This window comes from Mytilus galloprovincialis, chromosome 6 (assembly GCF_965363235.1).
Source record: "Mytilus galloprovincialis chromosome 6, xbMytGall1.hap1.1, whole genome shotgun sequence".
Classification (NCBI taxonomy): Eukaryota; Metazoa; Mollusca; class Bivalvia; order Mytilida; family Mytilidae; genus Mytilus; species Mytilus galloprovincialis.
Window position 1 is genome coordinate 91,977,713 of NC_134843.1, and position 12,764 is coordinate 91,990,476.

The window sequence follows — 12,764 nt, forward strand, 5'->3', positions numbered from 1 at the left end:
TTGATCGCGAGTATGAATATAAACCATGTAATATTTTAGTGAGAAATTGTATTATTTTGTATTTATAGTTAAATAAAAAGAATACTTTTGAGTTAAAAGTAGTTTTATCTCACAGCCTATATTTTGGTTCGGCTTTTTAAATCAAATACTATTTCATAATGTGTAATGAAATGCCTTCAACATTTTGAATATATTCAAATTTCTAATGTTAATTTTTAATAGGCACAAAACCAGGTTCAACCCACCATTTTTTCTCAAAATGTCCTGTAACAAGTTAGGAAAATAGCCATTGTTATATTATAGTTGGTTTATGTGTGCGTTGCATTTCACAATGTTTAAGTGTTATATTTCTGTTGTGTCGTTGTTCTCCTCTTATATTTGATGTGTTTCCTTTAGTTTAATTAGTCTTGTGTTAATGCGGCGTAAAGCAACCAACAATCAATCAATCCCTCAGTTTGGGTTTGTAACCCGGATTTGTTTTTTTCTCTATCGATTTTTTAATTTGGAACAGCTGTATACTACTGTTGCCTTTTTTATCGGAATTTTATTGGTTCAATGACTGTGATAAATCCTATGAATCTAATAAATGTGCTTCGGGGCAGCTGTAACTATTTTGTATAAACTCTTTGTTTTGAACTGTAAATAGACCCAAATAATATGATAATCCCTCACTAAGAACACGTTTTAAATTATTTCCTCACAATTACGAGCCATCCAATTCTACAATTTTATTGGTCGGGGAGCACTTTTCTATATTCTAAAAACTGTAAACAGGAGGACACTTTGGATTATAATGCAAAAAGCCTGAGGGATATGCAATAACACCATTTGATTATAATTGTTAAAAGAAGTGACGACGGCTAGATAAAAGACAACCATTGGCGGGGATAATTTGACGATGGCGGAAGATAATTTAATGATGACGGGGAAAAATTAAATGTGGTAAAAGATAAAAGAAAAAAAAGAAGAAAAAAAGGTCGTGGAGATCCCTGCATTATACATCATTCACAAATTTTTCGAAATGGATGAGAAACTTCATACCTTAGGGCAAATAGTGCATAAATAATTTGAAACATTTAGGTTGAATGACAGGGGGCACAACCGGTTTTTGTAGGAGATTAATTTTCAAGAAACGAAAACGGCAAATATCCCATGCTTGTGATACCTTTTGTCTTTTAGATAACGACAGAAAGCATGTAACAATTTGATCACATCTAAACGTAATATAAAGTATTAAAACAATTTCCAAACAGAAATCCCTTAATTGTGCCAATGAACACTTTTCCATGAAAATGAAAACATGATGCTGATAATAACAAAGGGTTCAAATGGGATTTCTATCAAAATATAACTCACATAGTTTCTGATTAACATGCAAGAGATCAAACGTAGTAATGTATAAAAAGAGGAACACTATGTATAATTCTAATATAGTTAGCATGATTGGTAAGGCTATGTAAAGTAAGGTTGTCGAATTACGGAGATAAAGGTTTAACGATGTTCAATATAAGCAGACTTGAAGCTATGTTGATTTCATCTTCTGTTTAAAATAACTAAGCAAAGATATCAAAGATATATTTTTTTTTAATTGTCTGCGTAATAATTTGCTTGTTGTTGTTTGTCTTTCGCCCTTTTCCGTTACCATTGCGATGTTTGTTTGTAATGGATTGTTGTTTTGTATATTCCCCCTTCTTTTTTAAAAAAAAAGTGAAAAGAAAACAACAGCAAAAAATAGTATCAACGTAAAAAGATCGACAGAATTTGATATGGGACTTTTAAAGAATTATCAAAAATTTGCCAAAAAACTTCTATGATAAAGAATTTGATAAACGTACTGATATAGTATTGTCTAGTCTGTTTAAGAAGGTCATGTTTAGCAAGCCGGCTTAAGATTCGATGCAACAAGAAAAAGATCCTGCATTATGACATCTCTGTAAACAAAATATAAGTCTCATGGAAATGCACTTATGAACTACTCGACAATGGACAGCTTTTGTAAATAGATATAAAAAGATGTGTTATGAGTGCAAATGGGCCAACTCTCCATCCAAGTCACAAATTGTGAATGAATAACCATAATAGGTCAAAGTATGGTCTTTAACAGGGAGCCCTGACTCACACCGCACAGTAAGCTATAAAGGACCCAAAACATGACTAGTGCAAAACCAGCGGGAAACGGGAAACAAATTATCTAATCGATATATTCAACGAGAAATGAGAAACACTTATAAACCACAGCAACAAACGACAATAACTGAACATCAGGTTTCTGTCTTATGACAGATGCAAACAAATGCAGCGGGTTTAAACATTTTAATAGGAACCAACCTTTACCCTTACCTTAAACAATAGCGTAACATCACAACATATAAAGACACACTATAAAATAACAATTGAAATAGTTTAACTCAATCAAAAGACATATTAACAAAAGTTAACATACACTGAAAGCATAAATTTGATATATGACACAATTTAAATACAAAATGAATAAAAAAAAAAAGGGGGCGAATAAATAACGGCAACAGTAGTATACCGCTGTGAGATGTAAATTAATTTCAGCAAGTCAACAAAAACCTTGAACAAGTAACATTAGCGCCAAATAGAATAATGTTCACAGGTAAAAGAAAATTATTAAATAAGTTAACATTATATAACCAAAAACATTATTATTGTATCAACAGGTGAAATTATCATGTGTTGTGCAAAGGTTAAGAATTTGTTAACAGTTACAATAAATAGAATTTTTGGCCCAGATTTCTTGATATGAGTGGAAGATCTTTCTAGAGGGTTAAATGATAACCTTAAGAATGATTTTATTCAATCGATCAATAAGTGTTCATACAGTTTACTTAAGATAAGCAAATTGATAAATCGACTGATATAGTTTTTTGTTTGTTAAATTGAATGAGGTTTATGTCCAGCAATATGTCTTCGGATCTATTTATACAAGGACAAGCTCCTATTTTATGTCAACTTTGTGATCAAACGGGGTCTATCAAATGGAAATGCCTGACCTGTGAATTACTTATGTGTGGTAAATGTCGCGATAACGTGCACTCCAAATTCAGAACATCAGAGCCTCACGAAATAGTCGACATCCGAAATGTTGGTTTGCCTAAAAAAGGGAGAACATTTAATTTGATTGCTAGATGTGAATTACACAAAGGCTGGAAATGTTGTCTCTACTGCATCGACTGTGGCGTTGCTGTTTGTCCTAATTGTATAGCTGGAAGACACAAAAAACATGACATGGTTGATTTCGCGGAGGTCGTTAATGATCCAGACACCGACGTATGTACTCATAGTGATTTTAGTATATATGCTTTAAACGTTTTATTTACATTTTTGTAGTGGTAGTTTAATTATTTGTATCCTAAATAATGTGTCTGTAAAAATACAAAACACTTTGTTTTCATACTAAACCGTGTTATAAAATCATTAGGAACAGCGACAGGCAAAGTTTTATTATTTTCGTTTATCAACTGAATAGATCCATAGTTACAATGAATTATATGAGTTTGACTGTCCCTCTGGTATCTTTCGCCCCTCTTTTACAAAACTTATAAAATATTTGTTTTTGCTATAGCCTGGCGTGACCAAGTAGCAGAAACAATTTCCAAATGCCATATATTACGTATACTTTAATACGAAACATTTTTATCTTTTTTATTTTACAAAAAGCACGGCCCTTTTTATAGATACCATTAACAGGGGTATCTGTATCTAAAGTATGTAATCCTAGCGAAGTTACTCTCGTTCACAAATCAATCAAATAATATGAAATAGGACTGATCTTTAAGATAATGCCACGAACTTTGAATACATAATTAACATTTAAAAAAAAACTTCAAGTTGAACGTATATTCATACATGGGAAGTTGGTAAAGACATTTACCGAGGAACATTTTTAGATTAAACTTTGTTTTATAGCTAGCTAAACGTCCCACTGCATATGAAAGTTGCTTGTAATTATATCGACAAAAATGTGTGAGCAAAAAGACATAATAGGTAAATGTGACAATAATTGGGATCCAGCTCCCAAAACTGTGTAAACATACAGTTAACCGCCTTCAGGATTCGTAAAAAACAAAATGGCTACCAGTCGATGTAAATATGCGCATGAAAAAACTTTAAACTTTTGAACAACTAACAAAATAAAACAATCCTACCTTAATACTTTGTAATGTTTCCTTTCTTCCTCAAGAATTTCACGTTCCAAATCTTTGGTGTATTTTGTGTTCTGAATTCGTTTTTGCAGTTCTCTTTTTAATACGTATACCCACCAACATTTCTAAATAATATTCAGGTCCAGACTCTTAGATGGCGAGTTCATGCTTTTTAACTCCGAAAATATTGAACGGATCGGGGTCAATGGATGGGGGTATTGTAATCTTGGAAAATTGAGTAATTTACGGGAAATGAAGAATAGTCACTGTCCACATGTTGTTGTCAATAATGTCAATTTATTTTAAGGCGTTTATGTTCCTTCAACAACAGTTATAGTTCCGAAGCAATGGTAAATAATACAGTAGTCATCCCTGTGAGACTAGATCATTTTTCCCCATAGGCCTAACGTTTAAGCCGCCATCTTGGAGGGAGGAGGGAATTTTCGACATGGGTCAAGTGGTCATTTTTTTTTTAATTAGTAACATAATTAAGTAAATGTTGTGTTCTTAATCAATAATTAATTGTGATAATTAATAATATAACTAAGTATATTAATCAAATTCCTAATTAATATTTAGTGTTTACCAATGTCCGAGTCTAATATTTTATTGATTTATTTTTTACAATAAATATGGGTATGGTCGTTTCAACTGCATTGGTTTAAAGGTTTAATGTTTTGTTACCAGATTAGTTTGAAGTGTAAATACCTCCAAATATATGTGGGCTTACAAAATAAATAAAATCTATAAGATATATTATATAATTTATTGTATACAAATCCCAAAAACAAAGAATTTCACAAGACCTGTCATTTCTAAACATACATTCTAAAAGCCGTATGGTATTGTTTTGTAATCATCAACTATGACTCGTTTGTCAAACACAATTTTATAATCTTTACTTTCTGTTTATGTTATAATTCGGGCGTTCTTCGGGTCTCTCGAAATCTTGTTTTCATCAACAACTGTTACAACATTTTGATCTCTTATATTTGTCACCATTTCGCGCACGGTATTAAAATTAATGCTTAGAGCATTTTTATAGTTGAGTGCTATTCCGCGTACTTTGCATACAGTTTTATTTCCTGTAGGATCTGGCTTTTCCAGCTTGAAAGCATAGTTTTGGGGGCCACCGGTAACAAAGTGTGTGATGTTATTATACGGGACTTCATCTGTTAGATCTTCTAGATAGTCACCAAGTGGAGGTTCCCACTCACCCTCGTTTACAGTGAATACAATTGAATCAGTATCGGCGAACATGACTCGGGGTCCTAGCTTTTCTAAATAACTGTATAATTTTAATCTAGCTTGAGCTGTTGTATATGCAGCTATTACTACATTGGTTCTTCAAGAAGTTTCCAGGAATTCTTCCTTGTTTTTCCATCTCATCTCTACCATTTCATCCGTAACAAAGCTAACTCCAGTTACAAGATGTTGATCACTGGTCAAAATATCAAAACAAATTAAAGGGTCTGACACATACTCAACCTGAGGTAAATTTGTCCGGTGTCCGAATTTACCCCAGACGCTGTTCAACATAAGTTTAGCATGGGAACGGAGGCCAGGATTTGTTTCTATTTTGGCATAATCCAGTAAGATTCCTTCTTTTCAAAATAATCTTGAATATATTTATGTCTATACTCTTCGCTAATACACCAGCTAGGCCAACCACTGGCTTCTTGTTTCATTTTCAAAAATGTATTGATGTATTCCGTGATGATTCCTCCTTATTTTGATCTTGGATCATATTGCTCAACATCATTGAAGTGCCATACTTCATAAATTGTATCCAATGCGTATCCCTTTTGCAATGCCATCTTTAACTCATCGGTTACCCAAGTTCCAATAAATGATCGTTCTTCAGGATTGTGCTCACAAGTGGTTTGTTGTTTCAATTCTGTACAAGTTCTGCACAAGGAAAACATCAGTTTGTTGTTAATCTTAGCGGGTAACACCGGAATGTGAAGTTCACGGGGAGAACATACTTTGCATTTGATTAATCCTTCATATGTTTGTAAATCATCAAAATTTTCTGTCACAACTGTTGGGTGACCTAATACGGCTTTACCAGTTTTATTGATGTAATGGTAAAGTGAGGTAACATCATAGTATTTGATATGTTCGCCATCTGAAGATTCGTGGTACAGTTTAAATGCTTCCGTTCTACCACCTCTCGGTTCTAAGGGTGTGGTAATATCGAAGGAGGCTATGAACCTTTTGATGCTCTCATTTTCACGGATATTTTTGTCAAACTCATATTCCCATATACATCTGTATGTATATCCTTGCTTTTCAATATGGATTTTCTTCTCCATAGTTTGATGATACAAATCAGCCATTGATAACTTATTCAAAGTGTTAATAGTGTGCCGGGCGTAACATTTCGGACATCCATGCCACAAACAACCAAGATATTCCATTACAACTTTTCCATCATCATCGGTTTCAAAATAACCATCTACTCTGTATTAGTCAATCGTTTTCTCCCCACCGTTCCTTGCATGCTGGTTGTGTACCCCTTTAAACTGTGATACGTATTTAATCCATTTTAAAGCTTTAATAGAATGTTTCTCTTCTGGACGGTATCCTTGTGCTGGTATAATCCCAATAGTTTCAGGGCGCAGAAATTTTGTGCGAAACACCAAATTACACGCCGAAGCTAAAACAAGCAGCTTGCAAACGGATCAATACCCGAATACCATACGGCTTTTAGAATGTATGTTTAAAAATGACAGGTCTTGTGAAATGTCGCGATAACGTGCTCTCCAAATTCAGAACATCAGAGCCTCACGAAATAGTCGACATCCGAAATGTTGGTTTGCCTAAAAAAGGGAGAACATTTAATTTGATTGCTAGATGTGAATTACACAAAGGCTGGAAATGTTGTCTCTACTGCATCGACTGTGGCGTTGCTGTTTGTCCTAATTGTATAGCTGGAAGACACAAAAAACATGACATGGTTGATTTCGCGGAGGTCGATAATGATCCAGACACCGACGTATGTACTCATAGTGATTTTAGTATATATGCTTTAAATGTTTTATTTACATTTTTGTAGTGGTAGTTTAATTATTTGTATCCAAAATAATGTGTCTGTAAAAATACAAAACACTTTGTTTTCATACTAAACCGTGTTATAAAATCATTAGGAACAGCGACAGGCAAAGTTTTATTATTTTCGTTTATCAACTGAATAGATCCATAGTTACAATGAAGTATATGAGTTTGACTGTCCCTCTGGTATCTTTCGCCTCTCTTTTACAAAACTTATAAAATATTTGTTTTTGCTATAGCCTGGCGTGACCAAATAGCAGAAACAATTTCCAAATGCCATATATTACGTATACTTTAATACGAAACATTTTTTATTTTACAAAAAGCACGGCCCTTTTTATAGATACCATTAACGGGGGTATCTGTATCTAAAGTATGTAATCCTAGCGAAGTTACTTTCGTTCACAAATCAATCAAATAATATGAAATAGAACTTATCTTTAAGATAATGCCACGAACTTTGAATACATAATTAACATTTAAAAAAAACTCCAAGTTGAACGTATATTCATACATGGGAAGTTGGTAAAGACATTTACCGAGGAACATTTTTAGATTAAACTTTGTTTTATAGCTAGCTAAACGTCCCACTGCATATGAAAGTTGCTTGTAATTATATCGACAAAATTGGGTGAGCAAAAAGACATAATAGGTAAATGTGACAATTATGGGGATCCAGCTCCCAAAACTGTGTAAACATACAGTTAACCGCCTTCAGGATTCGTAAAAAACAAAATGGCTACCAGTCGATGTAAATATGCGCATGAAAAAACTTTAAACTTTTGAACAACTAACAAAATAAAACAATCCTACCTTAATACTTTGTAATGTTTCCTTTATCCCTCAAGAATTTCACGTTCCAAATCTTTGATGTAATTTGTGTTCTGAATTCGTTTTTGCAGTTCCCTTTTTAATACGTATACCCACCAACAATTCTAAATAATATTCAGGTCCAGACTCTTAGATGGCGAGTTCATGCTTTTTAACTCCGTTTCCCTACGAAAATATTGAACGGACCGGGCTCAATGGATCGGGGTATTGTAATCTTGGAAAATTGAGTAATTTACGGGAAATGAAGAATAGTCACTGTCCACATGTTGTTGTCAATAATGTCAATTTATTTACGAAGCAATGGTAAATAATACAGTAGTCATCCCTGTGAGACTAGATCATTTTTCCCCATAGGCCTAACGTTTAAACCGCCATCTTGGAGGGAGGAGGGAATTTTCGACATGGGTCAAGTGGTCATTTTTTTTAATTAGTAACATAATTAAGTAAATGTTGTGTTCTTAATTAATAATTAATTGTGATAATTAATAATTAATTGTGATAATTAATAATATAACTAAGTATATTAATCAAATTCCTAATTAATATTTAGTGTTTACCAATGTCCGAGTCTAATATTTTATTGATTTATTTTTTACAATAAATATGGGTATGGTCGTTTCAACTGCATTGGTTTAAAGGTTTAATGTTTTGTTACCAGATTCGGTTTGAAGTGTAAATACCTCCAAATATATGTGGGCTTACAAAATAAATAAAATCTTTAAGATATATTATATAATTTATTGTATACAAATCCCAACAACAAAGAATTTCACAAGACCTGTCATTTCTAAACATACATTCTAAAAGCCGTATGGTATTGATTTGTAATTATCAACTATGACTCGTTTGTCAAACACAATTTTAAAATCTTTACTTTCTGTTTTTGTTATAATTCGGGCGTTCTTCGGGTCTCTCGAAATCTTGTTTTCATCAACAACTGTTACAACATTTTGATCTCTTATATTTGTCACCATTTCGCGCACGGTATTAAAATTAATGCTAAGAGCATTTTTATAGTTGAGTGTTATTCCGCGTACTTTGCATACAGTTTTAATTCCTGTAGGATCTGGCTTTTCCAGCTTGAAAGCCTAGTTTTTGTGGCCACCGGTAACAAAGTGTGTGATGTTATTAAACGGGACTTCATCTGTTAGATCTCCTAGATAGTCACCAAGTGGAGGTACCCACTCACCCTCGTTTACAGTGAATACAATTGAATCAGTATCGGCGAACATGACTCGGGGTCCTAGCTTTTCTAAATAACTGTACAATTCTAATCTAGCTTGAGCTGTTGTATATGCAGCTATTACTACATTGGTTCTTCCAGAAGTTTCCAGGAATTCTTCCTTGTTTTTCCATCTCATCTCTACCATTTCATCCGTAACAAAGCTAACTCCAGTTACAAGATGTTGATCACTGGTCAAAATATCAAAATAAATTAAAGGGTCTGACACATACTCAACCTGAGGTAAATTTGTCCGGTGTCCGAATTTACCCCAGACGCTGTTCAACATAAGTTTAGCATGGGAACGGAGGCCAGGATTTGTTTCTATTTTGGCATAATCCAGTAAGATTCCTTCTTTTCAAAATAATCTTGAATATATTTATGTCTATACTCTTCGCTAATACACCAGCTAGGCCAACCACTGGCTTCTTGTTTCATTTTCAAAAATGTATTGATGTATTCCGTGATGATTCCTCCTTATTTTGATCTTGGATCATATTGCTCAACATCATTGAAGTGCCATACTTCATAAATTGTATCCAATGCGTATCCCTTTTGCAATGCCATCTTTAACTCATCGGTTACCCAAGTTCCAATAAATGATCGTTCTTCAGGATTGTGCTCACAAGTGGTTTGTTGTTTCAATTCTGTACAAGTTCTGCACAAGGAAAACATCAGTTTGTTGTTAATCTTAGGGGGTAACACCGGAATGTGAAGTTCACGGGGAGAACATACTTTGCATTTGATTAATCCTTCATATGTTTGTAAATCATCAAAATTTTCTGTCACAACTGTTGGGTGACCTAATACGGCTTTATCAGTTTTATTGATGTAATGGTAAAGTGAGGTAACATCATAGTATTTGATATGTTCGCCATCTGAAGATTCGTGGTACAGTTTAAATGCTTCCGTTCTACCACCTCTCGGTTCTAAGGGTGTGGTAATATCGAAGAAGGCTATGAACCTTTTGATGCTCTCATTTTCACGGATATTTTTGTCAAACTCATATTCCCATATACATCTGTATGTATATCCTTGCTTTTCAATATGGATTTTCTTCTCCATAGTTTGATGATACAAATCAGCCATTGATAACTTATTCAAAGTGTTAATAGTGTGCCGGGCGTAACATTTCGGACATCCATGCCACAAACAACCAAGATATTCCATTACAACTTTTCCATCATCATCGGTTTCAAAATAACCATCTACTCTGTATTGGTCAATCGTTTTCTCCCCACCGTTCCTTGCATGCTGGTTGTGTACCCCTTTAAACTGTGATACGTATTTAATCCATTTTAAAGCTTTAATAGAATGTTTCTCTTCTGGACGGTATCCTTGTGCTGGTATAATCCCAATAGTTTCAGGGCGCAGAAATTTTGTGCGAAACACCAAATTACACGCCGAAGCTAAAACAATCAGCTTGCAAACGGATCAATACCCGAATACCATACGGCTTTTAGAATGTATGTTTAAAAATGACAGGTCTTGTGAAATTCTTTGTTGTTGTGATTTGTATACAATAAATTATATAATATATCTTATAGATTTTATTTATTTTGTAAGCCCACATATATTTGGAGGTATTTCCACTTCAAACCTAATCTGGATACAAAATATTTTACCTTTAAACCAATGCAGTTGAAACGACCATACCCATTTTTATTGTAAAAAATAAATCAATAAAATATTAGACTCGGACATTGGTCAACACTAAATATTAATTAGGAATTTAATTAATATACTTAGTTATATTATTAATTTTCACAATTAATTATTAATTAAAAACACAACATTTACTAAATTATGTTACTATCCACCAAAGTTCAAATTTAAAATTCAATATTATAAATAAAAAACATCTCTTATCATCTAGATCGATAATTAGTATTATATTTCTTTTCCACAGTAAGATCAAATCAAGTGTTCACAAACAAAATTGTCATTCACATTTTTTGCCGCAATGACATCACTCTACTATATTGTTTTTAATCCATAACTCCTTATTAGCTTACCTTTTAAAAAAAGCATGGCTAGTATAGCGTACCTGTGTACTGGGCGGAGTTTTAAAATTACAATCCAAACTTTTCCTGAACCTAGTAGTAGTATAGATATTTTTATATATAAAATCTTTATTAATGTTTGAGACTGCCCGGCACGCTGCGGTGTGTCCTAGCAAAACCCCGACATGGATAAACCAAATATTTTGCGATCCTCCGCAAAACATGCAGTATATGAGGCTAACAAAGGCCAGAGGCTTCTGGCTATGGACAGGCGCAACAGGATTAAACATCTTATGTAAGATCTCAACCCTCTCCTTATACCTCTTGGCAATGTAGGATAAAGAGACACAATTAAACTGAGTTTCAAATAAGTCTAAGTCCCATATAGGTAAAGGTAATAAAAAAAACTAAGCAAAATGAGAATGATACATAAACAAACAAAGGACTAGCAGTTACTGACATGCTTACTCAAGCGTTCAATTAAAATGGTTGAAAGATTATGTCTTCATCATATGAAAATCAAGCACGATTCCTCCCGCTAGGGGTTTAGTATCATACCATCATAATATATAGGAAACTAACATAACCCGTATCTTTATTTATTATTATTATTATTATTATTATTATTATTACAATTTTTCTATAGCGCTAAATCTAATACAATATTACTCAAAGCGCTTTACATCACATGTTAAACGAAATATACACACAGACAGTGATAAAAATATAAAACATGAACCCACAAAATAAATATTTAAGTGTTAAAACTTTTCTAGATAAAAGGATTAATAATGTGGAATTTTTTTTCAAAAAAGTGGAATATATATATCAATGAATCAAAATAAAAAAAACGAGTAAAAAATTATACTGAATAAAATTGGTAAAACAAATAGCCAAAAAAGTTTAAATGAAAAATATGTGTGCTACTAAAAAAAAAAAAAAAAAAGAAAAAAAAAAAAAACATACAATGTACATATTATAAATAAAACATATCTCCAGTTAAAAGAAAGGTTCGATAAATCAAAAGCAGGCTAACGTCTATGGCACAATGTATCACAGAAACGAATTTAAGGGATTAAAAATGCTTGTCGAAAAAAGTGAGTTTTTAAGTTCTTTTTGAATACAGGCACCGACTTTGCATTTTGAAGTTTTTTTGGTAATGCATTCCAAAGGATGGCCGCTGCTTGATCAAATCTTCTATTGCCAACAACTGGTTTAAGAATAATTGAACATATTTCCGATGAAAAGACCCTATGAATGAATCAATATTAATAGCAAAATATGCCATTTTTAATTACCTGACAACAGTATCGTAATTAAATCCCTTCTGACATACTGTTTATAGGTTTGGTTAGCTTTTGAGGTGAATGCCAACATTTTTTTGCTTTGTAAAGAATATTACTGTAAAGATTAAATAAGAAATACCTGAACGTATAAGATGTCTACATGTTGATTTATATATACGAAGTATGTCCTTGTACCGAC

General features: G+C 33.0%; 1 protein-coding gene across 4 annotated transcripts in view; it reads left to right on the forward strand.

The window, feature by feature from the left end:
* Nucleotides 1-12,764, forward strand: part of LOC143080707 (tensin-4-like) — a 48,142-nt gene that overhangs the window by 23,674 nt on the left and 11,704 nt on the right. The window contains exon 1 of one of the 4 annotated variants that reach the window (XM_076256701.1): nucleotides 2,839-3,294. The exons of 2 other annotated variants lie outside the window; for them this stretch is intronic. In XM_076256701.1, the coding sequence (XP_076112816.1) occupies nucleotides 2,908-3,294 (387 nt within the window). In that variant the 5' untranslated portion in view covers nucleotides 2,839-2,907. Of the gene's footprint in view, nucleotides 1-2,838; nucleotides 3,295-6,918; nucleotides 7,168-12,764 lie in introns of those variants that run through there. One more of the 4 variants, XM_076256702.1, reaches the window with a different exon arrangement.